The following is a 23418-nucleotide window of genomic DNA, read 5'->3' on the forward strand; positions in this document are numbered from 1 at the left end:
AAAGAATGTAGGTAAAAAAATGAATTTGTGAAAAAAAAAAAAAAAAAAAAGGAAAGAATTTTTAAAGAACGAGACTCAAAGATAGATACTTTCCTACCTACATCTTGACCAAAATCTTTTTCGATCTCAACAGAATCTAAATTTCTACACAAATTTGTAAACTCCTTAAATTTTATTCAACCACATCGGGAATAGGTAACTGTACTTAACGAATGCTTAACCCTATTTGTTTCCTATTTTTGTAAAAATGAGAATGAAAAATATAATCATTATAGACCCAACATAAGAGATAAAAATTTAAATTTGGTGACTTGATGTTATGGATAACGGTCATATTTTTCATTTTAATGGGGAAAAAATGAGAAACAAAGCCCCCATTTGTTTCTCATTTTTGGAAGAATGAGAATGAAAAATATAGTCGTTACGGACCTCACACAAGAGATATAAATTCAAATTTTGTGGCTTGATGTAATGAATAACGGTCATTTTTTTATTTTAACGAGAAAATAATGGAAACCAAACAGGGGCAAACATGGACTATATTTCTAGTACATTATTTTGCAAAATATTCAGATTCAAAAATAAGCAAGATATATTTCCTCTCTAATGAATGTTAAAAAAATAAATAGTCATTCCATCCCTCTATTTAATGCGCTGTGGTGAACATTGATGCCCATCCCTTCCTACTATTTCACGTGAATTATGAATTATGGAAATTGACCTAACAACAAAATACTCAGAACAAAATACAAAAGAAAAAAAAAATTAAAAAATCCAAAAGGCTATATTGGTCTCTTTATATAAAGCGTGTGAAAGTAAAATGAAAATGCAATTAAAATATACGATTTTTATTTATTGCATCGGAAGAGAGATGGATTCTTTAGGTGCGTGTCAGCGCGTGAAAAAAGAAGAATTAATTTTCATGGAAAAAATAAATAAATAAATAAAAGAGCGCTCAGCCTCCCTTCTCTCTCTACCCCTACCTGTTTGACACACAACACACAGTAGAGAGAGAAAATTATATTATCACAATCTCATCTGTATTAATTTTTCTATGTAAATATGGATTTTTCTTAGGCATCTCATCTCATCTTTTTCTCTCTCTGTACCTGAATTCTTTCTCTTTACAGAGAAGGATTTTCTTTTATTTTTTGTGCCTGAATCTTTCGATTTTGAGGTCATGAGGAAAGGGAAAGCACCTGTAGCGGCGGCGACGGCGAGGGTGGTGAACGGAGGAGAAGCTAATGGATCTGGAGGATCTAATGAGATAAGATTCAGGGGGGTGAGAAAAAGGCCGTGGGGAAAATTTGCTGCTGAGATCAGAGACCCACAGAAGAAAGTCCGCCTCTGGCTCGGCACCTTTGATTCTGCTATTGAAGCTGCCCGGGCCTATGATGCCGCTGCCTTCTCCCTCCGTGGACCTAAAGCCAAGACAAACTTCCCCCTACCTCCAGATGCTAACGCCTTCCCTAATTTCAAACCTAGAAACCCTAATCAACAACAGATCAATAATAACCCTAATGATCCCTTTATGGATCCCCGGTTTTACTCTCAGGACCACCAGATCATCGCCCAGCAGAGACCCACCTCCAGCAGCATGAGCAGCACCGTTGAGTCATTCAGCGGACCCAGGCAGCTTCCACCGCCACCTCCGGTTTTCATGCAGCATCGGAGTAACCCCAGGACGCCGTTTGACCCGGAAGAGTGTCATAGCGACTGCGACTCCTCCTCCTCCGTGGTTGATGATGCTGAATGTGACATCGCCTCATCTTCTTGTAAAAAGCTCCTGCTTTTCGATCTCAATGAGATGCCGCCTGTGGATGCCGCTGATGTGGACGAGCTTGCATGCACGGCCCTCCGGCTCTGAGGTGTCTCCAGTGATGCTCGCATCATTTGGAAGAACCCATTTGGTTAAATTACTTAATTTTCTTGTTTTTCTGTTAACCTATTTTGGTTTTTATCTGCGGAGAAAAAAGTGAAAAAAAAAAAAAAAAGAAAGAAAAGAAAAGAAGGAGGGATGAATGCTCATAGTCAGGGTAAACTAAGGTGTTAGAAAAACTAAGGGACCTCTTATGGTCTGTCTGCTATGAGTGGCTGTTGTTTGAAGAGAATTTACTTCTTTTTAAATTATAAACTTTAATATTATGGACAGTAGGAGACATTATGATGGATATTTTGATGTGTTTCTGTGATATTTAATCTTCTATCATGTGATTTTCTTTGGAATGCTTATGAAGTTTGTTGTTGAAGCCATATTTTTTTAGTATGAATCTTTGTCAAAGAGTTCTAATTTTGCTCTTTATGAGTTTATGTGACAATCTGCATTTCTATTAATTTACAATGTCTAATTGCTGTATCTGGTCTAGACAGCGGAATTTCAACCGGCTTGATCAGTGTGTTCTAATTTGTTAATTCTTTTCCTGGTCTGGCATCCTTGTGAGATCCTTGTGAGATTTTAGGGACTTGCCTTTGTCTGAGAATCCTTAGATTTTGTTGAGTAATATTTTTTCTGGTGGTTCTGTTCTTATCAAGAAAAGTATTTTTCCCTTTTTAATTGATAAGCAGAGTGCTATATTATTTTCTTTCAAACCTACCTTATTTTCTTGTGCAGCGCTGAGATTGTAACTTCATTGAGAATCACTGCATGTATGTTTTTACATGTTCCATGAATCTTGGTTGACTGATCATTATGATTTGATTTTATCAATCATTGTGTCGTTATTATGTCCGTTAGGACCTTACATTCTGTCTGTAGAATCTCTGCCTGTATGGTTGGTTATGCGTGTTTTGTGAACATTCGTCAACTGATCGTAGATTTATTAATGCCTTGTAATTATTATTTTGTGGTTTTTTTCGCTTTACCTTTTTTGTGAACATTTGCCAACTGATCATAGATTCGTTAATGACCTGTAATTAAGAATCTATGTGATTATGAATATGACGACAAAATTGGATTATACTGGAAATCAACATTTATTTGCTTTTACCAGCACGATCTATGTGTGCATCACGTTTTTTCAGTTTTGCTTGCCTCTATATATATCTGTATCTTTTTAACTTTTGCCATTCCAATCATGCATTGTGTTTTATGTTCTGTTTTCCTTCGTGTAACTTCTACATAAGTTGCAATCTCAGTTCGTATATATGCACATTAGTATAGGACTTTTACATCTGTTTTACTTGCAGCATAAACTAGTACTTCTGTGTAGGAGCAACCAGAGTACAATCCATATTGGAGTAATGTTATAATGGTGTACAGATAGATAGATGACATGGGGGGGAGAGATGGTAACTGAATTTCTTTTATTTCCTTCTCTTTTTTGAATAATGCTACTTGTACATAAAACAGTTATATAATGGTTTACATGTGTCAAAAGGATAGTAGAAATGTTTTTTTTTTTTTAATGGTTGAAGAAATTTTGGCCCAATCACATCACCAAATCACGTATACGTAAACCTATTATGTATATGTAGCACAACCACTCTACTTTTTTTGTTTTTTTTCTCTTTTCATTTATCTGTATACCATTATATACACAATGATGTACAAATAACATTTTCTAAAGCTTGTGCTGGATGTCATGGATGTAAGTATCATATACGATCACTCTGTGTTATGTGAAACATGTGAATATATTGATAATTTCAGCACTATTTCATAGATCAATACTGTTTATTACTTCATCTTATCCACATGATCATGTGCACTGCTTTTGGAATTGTTGGGCTGATTTGCCAATACGATCAATCTCTACTCTATGTGCTTTGTTATGTGGTGCATGAGTCGTTGCTGTATTGGCATCTAGAATCAGATGAGAATTTCATTCATTTCTTTTGAAATGTCATATTCGTACCTCATTCATTAGGTTGTTAATCTGGTTTTGTCCAGTTTCAGCCTATTTATTCTTTTTTAAGCTGGCATCTTGAAGTCAAAAGGGAAGAGCTGTGTGCAAGTGTGCGCGAGAATGTACTTTTGTCCTCTGTCTCATATTGTAGAATTTGCCATTAGGCTGCACGCATAGGTTTCTTTGATGGTTGATTATATAGAACGACTCGATTATCCTGTGATTAATTTTCATTCGTCATCCTGTATACGTGTGTGATTTAAGAATACGTTGGTGAACTTTGATAAAAATTGCATCAGCTCAACCCCATTCAACCATTTGCTAAAAGGTACTTGTTGTATTAGAAGTTAGAACATGGCATTCTCATAGGTCATTTCCCTTGATAGCAGGATTTTGGTATGGAGGTGAACTAAATCAAGAAAGATAGCTTGAATGCTGTATACAAATATGCCAGCCCTGATCTCCTGCCCCCCATTAGGATAATAATTATTCACTATTAATGTGGGAAGAGAACTTATGGTTCTCTTTGACAAGAGATCAATTTCATACAGATATATTCAGAACAAAGAACTCTTTGAAATAAGGACGTGGAAGTAGATACCTTTCACATGCCAATGTTGGGATTCATACAGAAGTGACTTTGGGCTACAAAGTCGGCCATTGCTGGATGAAGAACACAAGCTTCCATGCCTCGAAATTTTGCGTAATTGGAGAGTTTAAAAAGCTCGTGGCACCAAACAGCATCAGCTAAAGGAATGGAGGCTGTGTGCATATGGCTGCTGTTGCTCGCCTTCTTGAAGAAGGCTACAAGTTTCTTCAAGTTCTTCCAGCATTTGATGAATCTCACCTTAGTATTTCTCGGGTTTTTCCCAGTTTCGCCCATTTCTTTTCTTGCTCAAAAGAAATGGAAATAAATTGCTTGTTGTGTGAAGATAAAGCGGTTAAAATCACGTTCAGCGTGTGAAAAAGTTTCTAAAGTCGGTCTTTTGAGTTATGATCCAGGGCTTAGGATCCCGTGAAGAAGTCAGAAAATGGCAGGAGCAAGAGATTGTGTTTGTTAAAAGAATAAAACCACTTGTATAATGTACTTGCACAACTTGATTGGCAACAAACGTGTTGTACAAATCCTGACCATTGATCTTAAAAATAGTTTTCCAAATAGATGGATGTGATATTTGTCAACTTGTGCATTGTAAATCAAGTTGTAAAATACATTGTACAAGTAATATGATTGTTGTTAAAATAAAAATGCATCAACGCATATACCAATTTGAATATATTTGACAAGATGCATACATATTTCAATGTTTCCATTTCAAATTCTATTGTAGCCTCACAAATCTATCTCAAATTTCCCTCTAACTGATGAGTAATTCTAATTATACAGAATTCATTTTACAAAATCAAACCAAATTTCTCACATAAGGTCGGCTCCATTGCGGAGCCCAATGTAATAAAAAAATGATAAAAAATATTCCGACCCCACATGGTGTGAGACTTCTGTAACAAATTTGTGAACTGGGGTCTATACCGCCAACTCAGCTCCTAACTGATACGTGTGGTCAGGTTGTGTAAGTTGCTTCTAGTTTTGGCAAAACTTTCCTTTCTACGTAAAAAAACGAGTTAATTGTTCCAATTGTCGCTAGACTTAGATACATGTCTTTGATTGGTTACTGAAATTTAAAATGTCGAATTTTGGTCATTAAAGTTAGATCCATGTCTTTGATTGCTTATTGAAATTTAAAATGTTGAGTTTTGACTGCTAAACTTTGAAAAACGTTGTACATTACCTACTGTAAACCCGATATTTTTTAAAGTTCAATACTTATGCTAGTGAGTAATGTACGATATTTTTCAAAATTCAGTAGTCAAAATTCGACATTTTAAATTTCAATGAGCAATCAAAAACTTAGGCTAAGTTTAGTGATCAAAACTCGATATTTTAAATTTCAGTGGCCAATCAAAAACATGGGCATAAGGTTAGTGACCATTGGAACAATTAATTCATTGTCAACCCACCTAGCATAAGCCATTTTCACTCGTATGCGAATCGTATTTATTAAAATTTAATGTCTTTAAAAAAATATATAAAATACACCCTCTATTTAGGATATATTTATATTTTATACACCATATGTGTATTTTTTTAATTGAATTTGACATTTTGTACACTACATTTTATAGAGTGTATTGCTAAAAATTTATCATTCGAAATAGTTAAATAGATCAAAATACATATAATATAAAGCTCATGTTTGATGGGAATTAAAGTCAAAATTTTTAGCAGATTTTGATAGAAATTGATAAAATATGTGATTGGAAATTACGAATCTCATAAACCGTAAGTTCAAAATTAATAGTTGGCTTTAAGTTGAATTAAAATTTCAATTTTAACTTCTACCAAACTGTAGCAAAAAAACAAACAACATACCTTTTGTATTACATTATGTTTACAAATAATGTTATTTACAGTCGCTCGCAGTCGTAATTGTCTTATATGACATCTATGTGATGGTTAGTAATTTGATACATTAATATGACAGTATTTTATTATCTTATACAACAAATCACTAACAGTCACATATATGCTACGTAGAACGATTACGGTAGTGAGAAATTGGAAATAGTATTATTCTTATGTTTATATATCCAATTTTTCAAGTATTGTTTTACTATTCAAGAAATTACTATTTCATTTTTATCTAAAAAATATTTTTTTTTTCTTATTCTCTCTCCATAAATTAACATTTGATTGAGTCTTCTCACTGTTTCATCTATATATATTTTTCTTCATTTTTTTATAACATTTCTATATATGCTAGTTTTGCACCCGTGCAATGCACGGGCTATGTCATTTTTTAAGTAATATTAATGTGTCAAAATATCTATTCATTTCTCCCAATAAATCTATAAATTTGATTAATTGTTATAAATGATAAGTGGAAATGTAATTTTTATATATGACACACACTCTGCATCATCATATACTATTATTAATTGATAATATACATAAGTGTACTTGAGAGTTCAAGTTGAAGCCAAAAGAGACCATATTTGTCCAAAATAATCAATACACATAAGATATATGAAAAAAGAGCTACCGAAATTTATATATAACATTTTTTGAACACACATGTTTGATATACGTTTAACTATTTTCAATATTTATTTAAACCATTCAATATGTTTATGATATAGTTCTCGAAATGAGTTTCGAGAGAATATAGAAGATTTATGCATTTGACTACTATACAATCGTCGATGAATTTTTAAAGTTAGTTTGTTATCGAAATTTTTAATTTTTTAAATAATATCTCTTTTGACATTAAAAAAAATGTAAAAGTTTATTAGAAAATTTTCTAAATGACGTTAAAAATTTTATTATATTATTTAAAAAATTAATTGATCGCGAGGAAAAAGTAACAATAAGAAAAAAATTCTTAAAAATGATCGAATTTCTTTTATATATAAATTTTTTTCAGATGTTAAAATAATTAAGATGAAAAATTAGTTGGCCTTAATTTTGTGTGTTTATAATTGAAATGTATTTTCTAGAAATAGGATAAATGCTCCCTTGATGCATGGATTAAAAACCCAATTCGGAGCTCATAATTTATATATCAAACATTATTTTAGTTTGACTGGTTATTTTATATATAAATGACGTATTTGATGATGACTATATTCAATATAATTAAGTCGTGTAATTAATCGAATCTTTTTTTATTGTTCAATATCCAATCAATTTAATGAGAAAAAATTTATTTATATGTAATACTACTTTATCAAAGATTCTGCTATTGAAAATGAAAAAAAATAAAAATATATTGGAGCCTAACACAAGCTGAGCCACAGTATAATATTATCACTTAAATGTGGTTGAGATTTTTATTTAATCACCCAATTTTGATATATTTGATTTAATCCTCCAAAATTTATATACATCTAAAATATTCAATATCGTCAAATAAATTAATCGACATTTTTTTGATTGAGCATTAAATTTTTTCAACATTGTGTTAAGTTTTACTTTCATTTATGGCAACTGCTTTTAAGAAATAAATAATATACGTGATTCAACATACTCCGTATCACGTTATAAGGGTAAGATAGATTTGAATAAAAAAAAATATCAATCACCAAGAAAAAAAAGGGAAAAAATTATTACGAAAATGCCCTGTGCATCACGGAGCAATTAATTTGCTCCTGGCACCCGAGAGCAATTTTCTCCGTGCATCATGGAGCAAATGCTCTGTGATACACGAAGTTGCTCCGTGACACAATTTTTTTTAAATGATGCTTAGTGTCATTTTTTTGTTATTTTTTTTCATTGAGTGATTGATATTTTTTTTGTGTTAATTTTTTTTTTTTTTTGCATTGGGTGATTTATTTGGGTTTTTTTATTTATAAAAATCTACCATAAATCTTTACAAATCTTTTATATTCTCTCGAAATTCATTTCGAGAACTATATCATAGACATATCGAATGATTTAAAAAATGCATATAACTCATCATTTTTCCTTTAAAAAATTAATTATTTTATTAATATTAATTATTTTTTTGCTACAATTTTCTTAATACAATTTACATCATTTTCTTAAATATATATATATATATATATATATATAAAATAAATAATAAGTGGTATATTGACTCTTTTAAGATAGTAGTGAAATGAGAAATGAAAATACTTCAAAAATGAATAGTAAGTGACATATTCAAAAAGAGTAAAGATTTTGTTAATTGTTTGAGAACAAAATGGGAAATGACAATGCTTTAAAAATAAATAATAAGTGGTATATTGACTCTTTTAAGATAGTAGTGAAATGAGAAATGAAAATACTTCAAAAATGAATATAAATGGCATATTGAAAAAGAGTAGAGATTTTGTTAATTGTTTAAGGACAAAATGGGAAATGAAAATACTTCAAAAATGAATAGTAAATGGCGTATTGGCTCTTTTAAGATAGTAGTGATTCTCCTATTCTATGAAGATTTCTCACAAAATAGAAATAAATCATCTGTAAATAGAAATAAAATTATTTAATTATTTATGCATGAAAAGATCATGGGCCTGTTCGATAGTGATTTTGAGAATTGATTTTTTAACCGTTAGGAGAAAAGTGGGATCCACATATGAGAGAAGAAATAAAAAGGGAAAATTACATAATTCCAGGTGTTTAAAGATCACAATTCAAAAATCAGGGTTGAAGTTTCACTATTCATAAATCAAGTATCAATATAATAATTAAATATTAAATATTTCCCCAAATTATTCCAAACCCTAATCAATTTTTTCCTTACAATTTCTCTCTCTACCATTTCTTCTCTCTGTCTCTCCCTTCTCTCCATCACAATCTCCGTTGAAAAATTCCTTGCCGATAGCACATCGCACTGTAGCGACGACCCTCTAAAGACTGGCGCTGATTCCGATGCGAGACCGGCGCTGCTGCAAGAAGACCGGTGTCCCTACAAGAGTGCAACGGAGATGTTGATCCAACGCACGTCCTCAGTCTAGTCTGCAAAGCAGTGCTTCTTAGACAAATCTGCAGGCAGTGTTCGACCATTGTCCGGAGCCTTCTAACAGAAGCACTAAGACTCGACAGAATGAATACTTCGGCATGGTAAAATGTTGACATCCTTTACAAGGATGAGGGTGGGGCATTGGCATTGGAGGCCGCTGAATGTTTTGAGGCAGCTGTACTCCTCGAAGAGACGAAACCTGTGCAGCCTTTCAGATGATGAGCTATTTTGTAAATTTCTCGTGCTTTTGATAAATTCTCGGTGCATTATATCCACATGGTTTGTGGTGGTGATTGACTATGGTTTGTGGTGGCGATTGACTATGGTTGTGACCAATTATTTGGGTGCGGTGGTGTTAGAGTGGTGGTAGATCTAGTGGTAGGGTGGCTTTTGTTGGTGGTGGTGAATCTGGCATGGATGTGTTGATAGGTTGTGATTTTGTAGTTGAAAATGGTGGTTTGTTGGTGGTTGTGGTGGTGAAGTGACAGTGAATCTGGTGTGACGATTTGGTGGTTTTTTTTATTTTTTTTGACAATGTGTTAGATTTGTTGTAGGTGATGGTGGTTTTCGCAGCAACGGTGACGGTGGTGCTATTGGGGGCTTTTGAGGTGGTGGTCACAAGCGTTGATGGTAGTCACAAATTATTTAGTCGACTGTGACCATTAAATTGGGTATTATTGATGTGTTTGGTGGAGGCGGTCGTGGTGGTTTCTGGTGGCGACGATTTTGTTGGTGGTGAAGTGGTGGTGGTGTTGTGGTTGTGGCAGTGGTGACGGTGAGGGTTGTTGTAAGTGGCGGTGCCGGTAGTGGAGTTGATGGTGGTATGTGACCGACCAGTTGACTCGTGACCAATTGTTAGTGTTGTTGGTGGTGGTAGTGGTGGTGTCAGAATTGGATGTTGAATGTCTGTGACCAACTATTTGGTCCCTTATGTGACTATGACTGTAAACTGTGACATTAAAATTCGATCATTTGTCATTAAAAAGTAGTTCGTGAACGTCAAATTTGAAAATGTGTGACCTTTGACTTATAGTTTTTTTAATTTGTGACCAATTATGTAAGCTGTGACCTACAAAATTTTTTATCCGTGACTAATGAAATAATTTGTGACCTGTAAATTATTGATCTGTAACCTTAAAATAATCTGTGACCTACAAAATTTTTGATTTGTAAACTCGAAATAATCTATAACCAATTAATTCGACGATATGTGATCAATAGGTAAATTTGTGACTAATAATTATGAATTTGTGATCATTAATCGTGTAGCTGTGACTTTAATATATTTAATTAATAAATATTTTCAATTAATTATACAGAAATCTGAATTTTGAATTTTTGAACTTTGTACCTGATTTGTGAATTGATATAAACAATACAACTTAGATATGAATTTTTCTCAAATAAAAAATTACCCTGGAGTAATTCCATGAAATAACATTAAAAAAATCAATTTTTTGAAATGAAAAATCAGTTCAAACGGGCCCATATGTCCACAAAACGGCTGGGTTTTTCCCCCAAAACCGAAGGCAGAGTGACTAAAAAATAATTTCACAAATTTTAAACTTCCAAAAACTTCCAAACGTTCTGAAATTCAAATCAGAATAAGGTAATTTTGGGGAATTTTTCAGATCGAAAATGGAGATTGATTCGGCTTCGATTAGTCGGTGCTCGAAAGAGCACCAGAAGATCTATCAAGAATGGTTTTCTTTCGCTGATTCAGGTACTAAGTTATGTATTTTCAATCAAATTTAATATTTGGCTTTAAAATAAGCTGCTAATGAATTCGTACAATCAGATGGAGATGGGCGTCTGACTGGAGCCGATGCTACAAATTTCTTTGCCATGTCCAACGTGTCTCGTCAAGATCTCAAGCAGGTTCTGTAGTTCGTAATTCATTTTGTTAATTCAGAATGAATAAATTTTAGCCTCAACTGCTTCCTTGTTAATATTATTGTTCACAACGTTTATTATTGGTACTTTTTAGTTTGAATACGGGTTAAAAAATTACCTTTGTAAAATGAAATGTGGAGTGGAGCTTTAAATATGATGCCCAGTATTACAGAGTTATTGGGATGCTTTCGGTAGAATTTCTAAGTGATCGTGCAAATTCATAGCCCTTTTGAAATTCTCGAATTTTGAACTGGAAATCTATCAATTAAACACCCAAAATGACATTTTTTTCTAACCGAACAAATCTTTCTAGAGAGTAAGCAGTAATTTTATAGATAGTAACTTCTAAAAATAGCCAAACATGCTTTATCTTCATATTGTTTTTGATTATTTATGTTGGATAATAAATAAAGGGGTTTGCTTTTCTTCTATTCCACCAGGTGTGGGCAATTGCAGATTCGAAAAGGCAAGGTTTTCTTGGTTTTAAAGAGTTTATCACTTCAATGCAGGTTGATATCTCTGCTTGATTGGTGTTCTGCTATAATGATCATTATTTAGAGTCTGATCTATCTTAGCATTCTAACTTGTAGCTGGTCTCCTTGGCACAAGCTGGGCATGCGATAACTGGTGATATTCTAAACACTGAAGGTAATAAGCAGAGTATTAGGTTCTTTTGCTTGATATTTCTGTTTCTTTAAAATTGTGTATTTGTGTTAGAAGGCGACGTTGCAATGGTTTAAATATTTTAATCAACTGCAGTTGAATTTGAAAATTTACAACCTCCAGCCATGGAAGGACTGGATGTTCTCCTAGCTGTAAGTCTACTACATGTTTTTTCTATACTTCAATTAGTGTTCAAATGTTAGGCGTGTTATAACTTTTTTATTATTTTTTGTAGAAGAGAAAGCATATACCTAAAAGTGAACCCGAACAGAATGGTAAGACAGATGATATTTCATTTAAAAGAGTATTGTTGTTTACTTTCACAGTGTTTGTATACTAATTTGCTATAATTCAGGTAATCCTCAAGTGCAATCATCCCCATCAGCTAGTTGGTTTACTTCTTCAAAATCTGCAAAGAAGGTAAGCTGGCATGTAATTGGAAATTTTAACCTTCTTTTGTTTGCATCAATACATTTATCCATCAAAACTTCTATCAATTCCTTCTTTTAGGCTATATTGTCATCCTTAGTCACAATTTTGCTTTCTTTGTTGGGATCGGCAAGGTTTTGTTGATCTATACCTGGTATTGAGTGACAGACTGAGTTGTTTCTAACTTAAATATCTTGACACTTAAAAACTCTCTTATTGTTCCAATTGCTTGAGTTCACAGTTCTTGTGACCTCCCTCGTTTGATTTCATGCATTTTTTAGAAGAAAACTGACAGCAAGTTTATAGTTCAATATGTTGGTGTTCAATTTGAATGTGTACTGCCCCTTGTTTTCATAGGTTTAGTTTTTCCATTCATGTTACCCTTCTTTCCACCGGTTTTATTATACATTTCCTAGATGTAACTGTGTCTTTATTATCTCTTTGATTCCTTCTCAATTATTGTGTCAGGTATCCTTGGCCTCTGTTACATCGATAATTGATGGTTTGAAAAGATTGTATGTTCAGAAGCTGAAGCCACTGGAAGTTACTTACCAATTTAATGATTTTGTTTCGCCCTTACTGGTAAGTATTGCATTTTTCTTCATTCTGAGAATTCTCAGGTAGATAGAATTTGATCATATTTTTGCTTTTTCTAATGTTGATGATCTATTGTTATGAAAATTGATTAGTCGTTGGTTAACTCTCTGTTATTGCATTGTTGATTGGAAGGCAAATAGTGACTTTGATGCTAAACCAATGGTGATGCTTTTGGGTCAGTACTCCACTGGGAAGACAACATTTATTAAACATTTGCTCAAAACTAGTTATCCAGGTATGTTAACAGCTCTCTTTCCGTTTTTATAAACGATTGCTTTGGTGGGAGCATGTATCTTTAATTTCTTTTCATTAACTAGGTTGTTATTTTTATGTTATTATTTTTCACAGGAGCTCACATTGGACCAGAGCCTACAACAGATAGATTTGTCGTTGTCATGGTACTTTTGGATTTTCCTGTCTTATTTTGAATGCCTTATCATGCAATTAATCATGAATAAGTTCCAATAACTTAGAAAAAGTCCTCTAGATTTTTGTCTTTTTGATATTTGATACCAATCTATATCTACATACCATTTGATATTTTAAAATGATTTTTTGGGTAAAGGATGGGTAGCCTGTGAGGGCTTGCTGAATTATGGGGACAAGTTGGGCGAGAGATGAGCCTCTAGAATGCTCATCAACCTTGTAATTCCTTTCCAGTTCATTCAGTAGCTTAAATACAAATTTTAGTTTCTGTTCTTTTGCTTCATAATCTGTGTTGGTACCTATCACATGGTTCTTTTTTAATCTCTCTCTCTCTCTCTCATTTTTTTTTTTTTCTCTCTCTCTCTCTCTCTCTCTATTTTTTTCCTATTTTTTTCTGTGCTTCTGCTCGTAAATGGATCTTTTGGTCTGCCAGTGTTCGCTACTGAATCGTTTTTAATACAGAATGGACCAGATGAAAGAAGTGTTCCAGGGAATACAATTGCTGTTCAAGCAGATATGCCTTTTAGTGGTCTGACAACTTTTGGAACTGCATTTCTGTCAAAATTTGAGTGTTCTCAAATGCCACATCCTGTGAGTTAGATGCTTCGTTTTAATTGGCTTTTTAAGAGCGTCAGGAGAAAATTCTTAGCTTTCTTCTGTTCCTGCTAAAATTTATTCGTATTTTGAATTCTAAAAGCTGCTGGAACATATTACTTTCGTGGATACTCCTGGAGTGTTATCAGGAGAAAAACAACGAACTCAAAGAAGCTATGACTTTACTGGTGTAACATCCTGGTTTGCTGCAAAGTGCGACCTCATCCTGCTTTTGTTTGACCCCCACAAACTTGATATAAGTGATGAATTCAGACGTGTCATTGCATCTTTACGGGGTCATGATGATAAAATACGCGTGGTTTTGAACAAGGCTGACCAAGTTGATACGCAGCAAGTAAGAGAAATTGTTTTGTTGTTTCTTTTGCACCTGTGTTTGTTCATTACTCCTCAACTATCACAAGGAAAATCACATATGTTCAAGTTATTTAATTCTACCAGTTGGCCATCAATTACAGCTTATGCGGGTATATGGAGCGTTAATGTGGTCCCTAGGCAAAGTGCTGAATACTCCTGAGGTCATGCGTGTTTATATTGGGTATGCTCAATTTTACATGTTTATTGTGTAATCAGTATTAAGTGGGTAATAATTTTTTCTTTTCATATAGCACTATTTTTGAAGTTAAAAATGTCACTTGGTTACAAACCATATCCGCTTTGGATTTTAGAATTTTTATCGGGCGCGCATTGAAAGCCTAGGGCCAAAAACTTGACCAGTTACAGATTTGAAAGACAGGACACAGCTTTTAGGCTCTTGTATTTGCATACCTAAAACTCTCAGTTATCCCCGTGTTGGAGAAGGGATCTTTTTGCTCTTCCACTCGTGTTGCTCTTCCTCATTTGATGATTCTCAAGAATATGGCTTCCTTCCTTCGATCTGCTCCAACGCACTCGAGCGTGGATGTAAAACTTGATGTAATGAATATGCAGACAACACCTCGTACATGTTTTTATATGCCTTCCATTATTTCTTTAGACTATAATAATCTTTTTATTATTAAAATATTGTTCTGATAATTCAATAATTCATTTTTGATGAAAAAACTCATGTTCTTTTGATGAAACCTCATTCCAAGTAGTTGAGGACTGCTAAGGTTAAAAGCATGTTTGGGGTGGCTTATACTAAAAAATAAGCTCCAAAAGTGTGCACATTAAAAATAAGCCACCCCCTAAGTCTGATTTGAAACTATCTGTTAGTTATTATTATTTTTTTAATTTATTTTTTCTCTGCTGCTGCTCCTACTCTTATTCCTTTCCTCTATCACTATTAATTATATTTTCTATTTTTCTTCTTACATTTTTTATTTTTTAAAACAACTCTTCTGTTGGCTTGACAGATCTTTTAATGACAAGCCTATTAACGACGCTGCTGCTGGTCCAATTGGGAAAGAACTTTTTGAGAAAGAACAGGACAACCTTCTTACAGATTTGAAAGACATACCAAAGAAGGCTTGTGATCGTCGTGTGAGTCTCAGATCATCATATTATGGAGTTCTTATATATGTGTTGCAGTTTATCATGTTTTGTTATGTAAAACGAGGTAAAAGAGATTCTTATGTTCCTTCTTATGCAGATAAATGAATTTGTAAAGCGTGCTAGGGCCGCCAAGATACATGCTTATATTATCAGTCACCTGAGAAGGGAAATGCCTGCGATGATGGGCAAAGCTAAGACTCAGCAGAGACTCATCGATAATCTGGCTGATGAATTTGCTAAGGTTCTTTTTCTCTCCCTCTACACAGAGGCGTCTGTGCTTCTTTACATTATGTTTTGCACGATTATGTGAGATTATACATCGAGCATAATCATAATGTTTTGACTTCTCGACTATGCAGGTTCAAAGGGAACACCATCTACCGGCTGGGGATTTCCCTCACGTCGAACACTTTAAGGAGGTTTTGAGCGGATATAGCATCGATAAGTTTGAGAAATTGAAACCTAAAATGATACAAGCTGTCGATGACATGCTCGGATATGACATCCCTGAACTTTTAAACAATTTCCGGAATCCGTACGATTAGGGATGAACCAATGCTTTTCAGAGCCAAGGCAGACATTTTGAAACCAAAAAAATGATACAAGCTGTTGATGAAATGCTTGGATATGACATCCCTGAACTTTAAGGAATTTCTGGAATCCATACTGTTAGGGATGAACCAATGCTTTTCAGGGAGTGTAGCTCATTATATATACGTTCTCGTTTGAATTCTATACCATGAGTTAATTATATTATTTGAGGCTCCTAGTGAGCAAATTTGTACAATATTAAGGCTGTGCTGTACAAATGGAACTTTGGGTTTTTTTCATTTAGCCCCCTTGTTAATTAGTTAAAACTCATTTTTTTTTAATGAATTTTGATAAAAATTGATGAAATGTACGGTTGAAAATGAATTTGAGGAAAAATAAATTTTAAAAAATGGGTGACAAACATGGCTTTATTGTAAGTTTCATCCTTTTGTACCAAGTTGCATTCAATTGGGTTATGACTTCTCGGAAAACATTCTATAACGGCTGCCAAACATGGAGGCCTCACGTCCATGGTATTCTTTGCCAAAATATTACGCCCGAATGGTTTTCAACACGCAATGGTATCCTCTTTGAGATTTTTGAAAAAAAAAATAAAATAATAATGATAATAATAATTCTGATTTGGAGAAGTTGAGATTATTCTAAAAGCAATCTAATTTCATTCGATCAACCTTACCAAATATATTTGCGCAAAATTTTCCCATCGACGAAATAAAAATAAAATGCAAGAGGACTCAGATTGCGCCTTTTTTTCGTCCATATATCAGACATTGGTGGAGACCCCAAAGTCCCACTTAAGCGCAAGACAAATCGTCACTGCCCCTCTTTTACATAATGCACCAGCCGGGAATCGAACCCGGGTCTGTACCGTGGCAGGGTACTATTCTACCACTAGACCACTGGTGCTGGTTTATTACCTAGTTCTAATTTTTATTTATCTAGTAATAGCTCCGTTTAGGACTTGGAAATAAACTGGATCGTTAGTTGATTAGAATTCATCTTACAAGTTTCTGGATACTTCTAAACCTCTTCAATGAATCGGTAATTTACAGAGACGATATTACCCCTATTATCATTTCGTAATTACTCTAAACCCTCCTAAAACCCTGCAGCCATTTCGTAATACCATCCTCAGGGAAGTTTTGATAATCCAGGGCCTCGCAGCCATGTCGCTTGGCAGAATAACGAGTCGGTTTTCCAGGACTGTGTTGACTCAGTGCCGCAGCTCGCAACTCCTCTGCGATCGCCATGACCAGATGTACTTTCGGATTATCTCGAATCAATTCCTCTCCCCCACGGGCTCTCAGGAAAAGGTACTACTGTTTTTGTTTTCCTATACAGTCAGCCTCAGTGTTTTGCTAGGGCTTATCACAGTCTGCAGGTATAGTTCCATTTCCTAATTTGGTTGGTAGGTTTTTCTCCAGAGAAGATATAGTGGTATAATTTTGAGATTCGTAATTGAACTGTTTTTATATTATTGTTTTGGTGATTACGGTGCTAATGAAAGTGAATGTTCAATACTTTGTTGACTCTTTGTTCCTCTGTTATTTCAAAAAACAAGTTTATTTGAGCACATTGTTCGCAATTCGGGTAATTTGGTGAAAATAATCAATTGTAAGGTTTTAGACTTTTACTCCGTGGTTTTGGTGGAGGTTTAGGTTGCTGTGAAGTTGTATATCTTACGTGACTACCGGATTAAAATACATTCCAGTCTTGAGACTTTTGTTTTGGTCCTACCTTTGTTCACGATTTTTTCTTAAATATGTTGGCATTTTGCTCTCTGTTAATCGATCCTTACCAAATATATTTGTGCAAAATTTTCCCATCGACGAAATAAAAACAAAATGTAGGACTCAGATTGCGCATTTTTTTCGTCCATATATCAGACGTTCGTGGAGACCCCAAAGTCCCACTTAAGCGCAAGACAAAATCATCACTGCCCCTCTTTTACATTGCACCAGTCGGGAATCGAACCCGGGTCTAATTTCATTCAATCAACCTTACCAAATATATTTGTGCAAATTTTTCCCATCGACGAAATAAAAATAAAATGTAGAAGGGCTCAGATTACGCATTTTTTTCGTCCGTGTATATATCAGACATACGTGGAGACCCCAAAGTCCCACTTAAGCGCAAGACAAATCGTCACTGCCCCTCTTGTACATAATGCACCAGCCGGGAATCGAACCCGGGTCTGTACCGTGGCAGGGTACTATTCTACCACTAGACCACTGGTGCTGGTTTATTACTTCGTTTTAATTTTCTATTTATCTAGTAATAGCTCCGTTTAGGACTGGAAATAAACTGAATCGTTAGTTGATTAGAATTCATCTTACAAGTTTCTGGATACTTCTAAACCTCTTCACTGAATCGGTAATTTACAGAGACGATATTACCCCTATTATCATTTCGTAATTACTCTAAACCCTCCTAAAACCCTGCCTTCTTCTTCATTCATTGACTGCCATTACTTTTCTCTATTTTCTTCTCCATCCCAGGGAAGTTTTGATAATCCAGGGCCTCGCAGCCATGTCGCTTGGCAGAATAACGAGTCGGTTTTCCAGGACCGTGTTGACTCAGTGCCGCAGCTCGCAACTCCTCTGCGATCGCCATGACCAGATGTACTTTCGGATTATCTCGAATCAATTCCTCTCCCCCACGGGCTCTCAGGAAAAGGTACTACTGTTTTTGTTTTCCTATACAGTCAGCCTCAGTGTTTTGCTAGGGCTTATCACAGTCTGCAGGTATAGTTCCATTTCCTAATTTGGTTGGTAGGTTTTTCTCCAGAGAAGATATAGTGGTATAATTTTGAGATTCGTAATTGAACTGTTTTTATATTATTGTTTTGGTGATTACGGTGCTAATGAAAGTGAATGTTCAATACTTTGTTGAGTCTTTGTTCCTCTGTTATTTCAAAAAACAAGTTTATTTGAGCACATTGTTCGCAATTCGGGTAATTTGGTGAAAATAATCAATTGTAAGGTTTTAGACTTTTACTCCGTGGTTTTGGTGGAGGTTTAGGTTGCTGTGAAGTTGTATATCTTACGTGACTACTGGATTAAAATACATTCCAGTCTTGAGACTTTTGTTTTGGTCTTACCTTTGTTCACGATTTTTTCTTAAATATGTTGGCATTTTGCTCTCTGTTAATCGATATTCATTCTGGACATGGACGGCTTCAATTTTCTTGATGTGAGTTTGTTCCTAGCCCAATGACGTAATGTATTGTCGGTTTGGCTAGTTTTCATAGATGAGAAACATCTGGTGTCTGCTTGGGTGGAATCTGTGGAGAATCAGCCACCTGTTCTGAATTTTACATTAGTCTTTTTTCTTTCTTACTCTAATGCAATAAAATTGTTGCTTGTCAAAGAATGAGTACCAAGTCTTTGTTCCTCTGTTATTTCAAAAACAAGTTTATTTGAGCACATTGTTCGCAATTCGGGTAATTTGGTGAAAATAATCAATTGTAAGGTTTTAGACTTTTACTCCGTGGTTTTGGTGGAGGTTTAGGTTGCTGTGAAGTTGTATATCTTACGTGACTACCGGATTAAAATACATTCCAGTCTTGAGACTTTTGTTTTGGTCCTACCTTTGTTCACGATTTTTTCTTAACTATGTTGGCATTTTGCTCTCTGTTAATCGATTTTCTTTCTGGACATGGACGGCTTCAATTTTCTTGACGTGAGTTTGTTCCTAGCCCAATGACGTAATGTATTGTCGGTTTGGCTAGTTTTCATAGATGACAAACATCTGGTGTCTGCTTAGGTGGAATCTGTGCAGAATCAGCCACCTGCCGTCAGCACCTGTTCTGAATTTTACATTAGTCTTTTTTCTTTCTTACTCTAATGCAATAAAATTGTTGCTTGTCAAAGAATGAGTACCAAGGCCATGTTTTTCTAATGTAGATGGTCTCTGTTCAGGTGTCTCTGCTAGGCCATTCAACTCTAAATTCATCCACCTTTCAGTGGTTTGGATTCTCGTCATCTGCATCCCCACATCCAAATGAGAAGGAAAATGCTGAATCTGAAAACAAACAAGAAAATAAGAGAGATGACGGTGCTAATGCTGCTGCTGTAGATGTTCCTGATCAGTCAGAAGCATCTGTGTCAGACCAGAAAGATGAATCAGGTCTTAAAATGAAACCTCCATCTAACACATCTGGATCTGTGAAAAGGAGGAAGAGAGGAACTAAACGACTTGCATTTTCTGATTCTGATTCAGATTTGGAGAGTGACCTTTCAAGAGATGACCTGATGAAACTTCTGGCTGAGAAGGAAGAACTTCTGAAAGTCAAGCAGATTGAGCATGAGCAAATGAAGGATAAGGTTCTGAGGACTCTTGCAGAGATGGAGAATGTGAAGGACCGTACTAAACGTGAAGCAGACAATGCTAAGAAATTTGCCATTCAGGTTTATGGATTTGTATTTCAGTTAGTATTAATGCTGTCCGGGTGACCTACAGGCGCCTCCTTAATATCCTTTCAGTTCATTGTGCCATTTGTTTGATTCTTACTCAAGTATTAATTTGAAATTTGAATTTTGCTGCAGAATTTTGCAAAGAGCCTTTTGGATGTGGCGGATAACTTGGGTAGGGCTTCATCTGCTGCAAAAGAGAGCTTTTCGAAGATCGAAACTTCCAATGGTGCTCCTGGAGCCGTTACACAACTTAAAACACTTCTTGAAGGTGTCGAGATGACTGAAAAACAACTAATAGAGGTATTATATTTCGGGTCTTAGCTGTATCCTCTTTCTTTCCTTATGATGTGTGACCTGCTGATAATACTGTATTTTAGGCAGACTAATATGTTAAACTCAAATTTATAAAAATCAGAGTAGCAAATTCCATGGATCACCTTTGGGTTCATCTTAATACTGTTACATGCATATCTTGGGTACCAACTGGATTTGTTAGCATGAATGGTCAACATTTTTATGAATAGTCACTTGTATTTCTAATTTTATATTGACACTTGTAATATATCATGATAAGCTGATTGCTTCTTTATCAGAGTGGCATAAAGACATGAATGGTTTCTGAATTCTTCCGTTTATGAACAGATGCACACACAAATAATCATACAAATGCAACCAATAAAAAGTGTTGATCTATTTGTTATTTGCGAAGACAGAGTGAATAATAATAGTTAGAAGTAAGAGCCCATAAACAAAATGCGTCATGGTAATTTGGCAGAGAATTGATCATGAGAAAATATAATGAAAAGCTACCATGCATGCTTTTGCATTGGATAAATATTGATGGAAGAATTAAACTAGTTGTACCATCTTGTACTGAGAGTGTGCACATTGTCTGCTAATGCTCAATCGACACTGGTACTGCAAACACACGTGTAGTAATCAAATTGTTTTGGTTATCTTCATCTTCTTCAGATGCATTTCTAACATGGTTGATCTGACATACTGATTGGATTCTAGTGTTTCCTCACAAGTTGTAGTATCATGTAATTGAGTCATATGGTGAGAAGCCTTGTGATCAACATTTGTTTACTGGTGAAATCACATGCTTGTTATCTCCAGGTATTCAAAAAGTTTGGAGTAGAGAAATATGATGTTATGAATGAAGAATTCGATCCAAACAGGCATAATGCTGTTTTCCAAGTACCAGATGCTTCAAAGCCAGCAAACCATGTTGCAGTTGTTCTAAAGGTATGTACATTTTGTATACCTCTTATTTACAGTGATCTTAATAAGCCCCTGTTTGGTCCCAGGGGCTAAATCTCCAGGTTTATTAAAAAGTAGAGAATTATTTTACAAAAAATAAACAGTTGGATACGTTTTTTGTGTAAGCATCGTCTTAGATGCAGACTTTCATTTGTCTGTTTGGAGGATAAAATCGATGGTTGGGATCGAGATAGAGTTTATATATATATAAAATTTCTCCACATGGAGGTTGGGTGATTTTTTCTCCATTTTTATAATATAGCCACCAATTGGAAAAAGATTGTCAATATTTATGTTTCCTAAGCTGAACCAACCAGATTCTTTATGTTCCTGATGCAGGCTGGATACATGCTCCATGACCGAGTTATACGGCCTGCGGAAGTTGGTGTGACAGTAGCAGTGGACAATGTGGATGCAGATAAATGATCTGAAGGCTGAGAAAGTCTCTTTACATTGCCCCCATACACAAAATATTCAAGAAGTGCTCATCGTGGAAGAAGACGACGTTCCTTATTTCAATTAGCTTTATGTTCCGTTTGTGCTGCGTTTCTTAGCTACGATTGATGTCGCCGAATGTTGTGAACATCTAGGGTAGAAATCTAAAAATGTTGCCGTGCAGTACATTCAAGTGTCTTATCAACAAGACCTACATTATCTTGTGTTTGGCGGAAAATGTAGAGAAACAGCTTTTCTAGGATGTTGATTTTGACGACGGTAAATTCAGTGACTGAATTGTAATAAAGATTTAAATTTAAAGAAAGTTTGGGGATCAACTATGATTTATATATTAGGATCAGGAGCATCGCAGCTTGACACAATTGCATGTTTGCGAAGTGGGTAAATTTTAAAATTTTTACCGAATGTGCAGATAATAACTAGGTAGTAAATGTTAACAAAAATTATATTTGATCTGAAGTGATTGTAATTTAATCACTTTCCAAACGTGCACTAATTTCTAATTACACTTAACAGTCGTGCCACGATTGGAAAGAGTTGTTAGATTGATTATAATTATTTTAATTCTTATTTGACATTAGGTGTATTATTACATGGATGAAATTAATCTTGGTTGTTTATCCTCTTTTAATCAATCATATGAAATTAATACACTATATGAGGTCGATCTAGTGAATTAAGAAAAAAATAGATAATTAAAATGAGTAGATTTACTTACAGGTAAATAAATACTAAAAATTTCACTTATGATAACAAGTAGCGCAAAAATTAAAAATAATATTAATTAAAAAATATTTTATAAACAAAAATTCCATTATAAGTAAAATAATTCACCCATGTCTCTTCTTCGTTGATAAAAACTCCGGTCTTCATGGCTCACTTTATCATATTAGTGGGGTCAATAAATATAACCCTTTGATACCTCTGAGAAAGAAATTGTGTGATGAGCACTATCAGAGTAAATGGTGTAAGATCATCTTCTAGTGACATCAGAATGTGGAGAGGTGCCACAAGTGTGAAGAATGGATCGAACAAAATTTCTAAGCTCTTCAACACTAAAAGGTTTGTGCTACTCTTCTTAACGGAATTGACATTTTAGGATGGAAGCTAAAGTATTAACATGATATCAAAGCTTATAGTGTAAAACAGAGTCATTAGATCCATTAATAGCTCAGACTTGCAATCGGAAATGAGTCACGATCTTGAGGAGATATGTTAACGAGTAAAATCTCATGTCGGTTATATATAAGAACGTTAATCAAACTT

The 23418-nt window shown here is 34.5% G+C and overlaps 3 protein-coding genes and 2 non-coding genes across 7 annotated transcripts; 3 read left to right on the top strand and 2 right to left on the bottom strand.

The window, feature by feature from the left end:
• The first annotated feature begins 955 nt into the window (after positions 1 to 955).
• Positions 956 to 2253, top strand: LOC111370775 (ethylene-responsive transcription factor 3-like). The gene has a single exon (XM_022992637.1). It carries the CDS (start codon positions 1181 to 1183, stop codon positions 1865 to 1867), a length of 687 nt encoding a protein of 228 aa, XP_022848405.1. The 5' UTR covers positions 956 to 1180; the 3' UTR covers positions 1868 to 2253.
• Positions 2254 to 10886: 8633 nt separating this feature from the next.
• LOC111370776 (EH domain-containing protein 1-like) lies at positions 10887 to 16300 on the top strand. The gene is made up of 16 exons (XM_022992638.1): positions 10887 to 11093; positions 11169 to 11248; positions 11704 to 11772; positions 11854 to 11911; positions 12023 to 12078; positions 12162 to 12201; positions 12282 to 12346; positions 12824 to 12937; positions 13085 to 13187; positions 13301 to 13350; positions 13841 to 13969; positions 14076 to 14327; positions 14449 to 14528; positions 15328 to 15454; positions 15564 to 15707; positions 15826 to 16300. The coding sequence occupies exons 1-16, from the start codon at positions 11009 to 11011 to the stop codon at positions 16009 to 16011; spliced, it is 1638 nt and encodes a 545-aa protein (XP_022848406.1). The 5' UTR covers positions 10887 to 11008; the 3' UTR covers positions 16012 to 16300.
• Positions 16301 to 16853: 553 nt separating this feature from the next.
• On the bottom strand, positions 16854 to 16924 carry TRNAG-GCC. Its single transcript has one exon. It is a non-coding gene; the product is annotated as a tRNA-Gly (tRNA).
• A 90-nt stretch (positions 16925 to 17014) lies between these two features.
• On the top strand, positions 17015 to 22469 carry LOC111370777 (grpE protein homolog 2, mitochondrial-like). 3 transcript variants are annotated; one of them, XM_022992639.1, is made up of 6 exons: positions 17018 to 17153; positions 18517 to 18694; positions 19939 to 20427; positions 20566 to 20733; positions 21553 to 21681; positions 22036 to 22469. In XM_022992639.1, exons 2-6 carry the CDS (start codon positions 18548 to 18550, stop codon positions 22120 to 22122), a joined length of 1020 nt encoding a protein of 339 aa, XP_022848407.1. In that variant the 5' UTR covers positions 17018 to 17153; positions 18517 to 18547; the 3' UTR covers positions 22123 to 22469. The 3 variants fall into 3 exon arrangements, with proteins under 3 accessions (XP_022848408.1, XP_022848407.1, XP_022848409.1); XM_022992641.1 differs by lacking the exon at positions 17018 to 17153 and having other exon boundaries at positions 18358 to 18694; positions 19939 to 20146; positions 20240 to 20427; XM_022992640.1 differs by lacking the exon at positions 18517 to 18694 and having other exon boundaries at positions 17015 to 17331.
• TRNAG-GCC lies at positions 18186 to 18256 on the bottom strand. Its single transcript has one exon. It is a non-coding gene; the product is annotated as a tRNA-Gly (tRNA).
• Positions 22470 to 23418: the final 949 nt, after the last annotated feature.

This window comes from Olea europaea, chromosome 21, assembly GCF_002742605.1.
Source record: "Olea europaea var. sylvestris chromosome 21, O_europaea_v1, whole genome shotgun sequence".
Lineage (NCBI taxonomy): Eukaryota > Viridiplantae > Streptophyta > Magnoliopsida > Lamiales > Oleaceae > Olea > Olea europaea.

Bases quoted from the DNA above. Each gene is read 5' to 3' on its own strand.
- LOC111370775 (XM_022992637.1), top strand. From the start codon at position 1,181: ATGAGGAAAGGGAAAGCACCTGTAGCGGCGGCGACGGCGAGGGTGGTG.
- LOC111370776 (XM_022992638.1), top strand. From the start codon at position 11,009: ATGGAGATTGATTCGGCTTCGATTAGTCGGTGCTCGAAAGAGCACCAG. The intron at 11,773-11,853 runs GTTGATATCTCT...TCTAACTTGTAG, and splicing joins AGTTTATCACTTCAATGCAG to CTGGTCTCCTTGGCACAAGC. The intron at 11,912-12,022 runs GTAATAAGCAGA...AATCAACTGCAG, and splicing joins TGATATTCTAAACACTGAAG to TTGAATTTGAAAATTTACAA.
- LOC111370777 (XM_022992640.1), top strand. From the start codon at position 17,185: ATGTCGCTTGGCAGAATAACGAGTCGGTTTTCCAGGACTGTGTTGACT. The intron at 20,734-21,552 runs GTATTATATTTC...TGTTATCTCCAG, and splicing joins CTGAAAAACAACTAATAGAG to GTATTCAAAAAGTTTGGAGT. The intron at 21,682-22,035 runs GTATGTACATTT...TTCCTGATGCAG, and splicing joins ATGTTGCAGTTGTTCTAAAG to GCTGGATACATGCTCCATGA.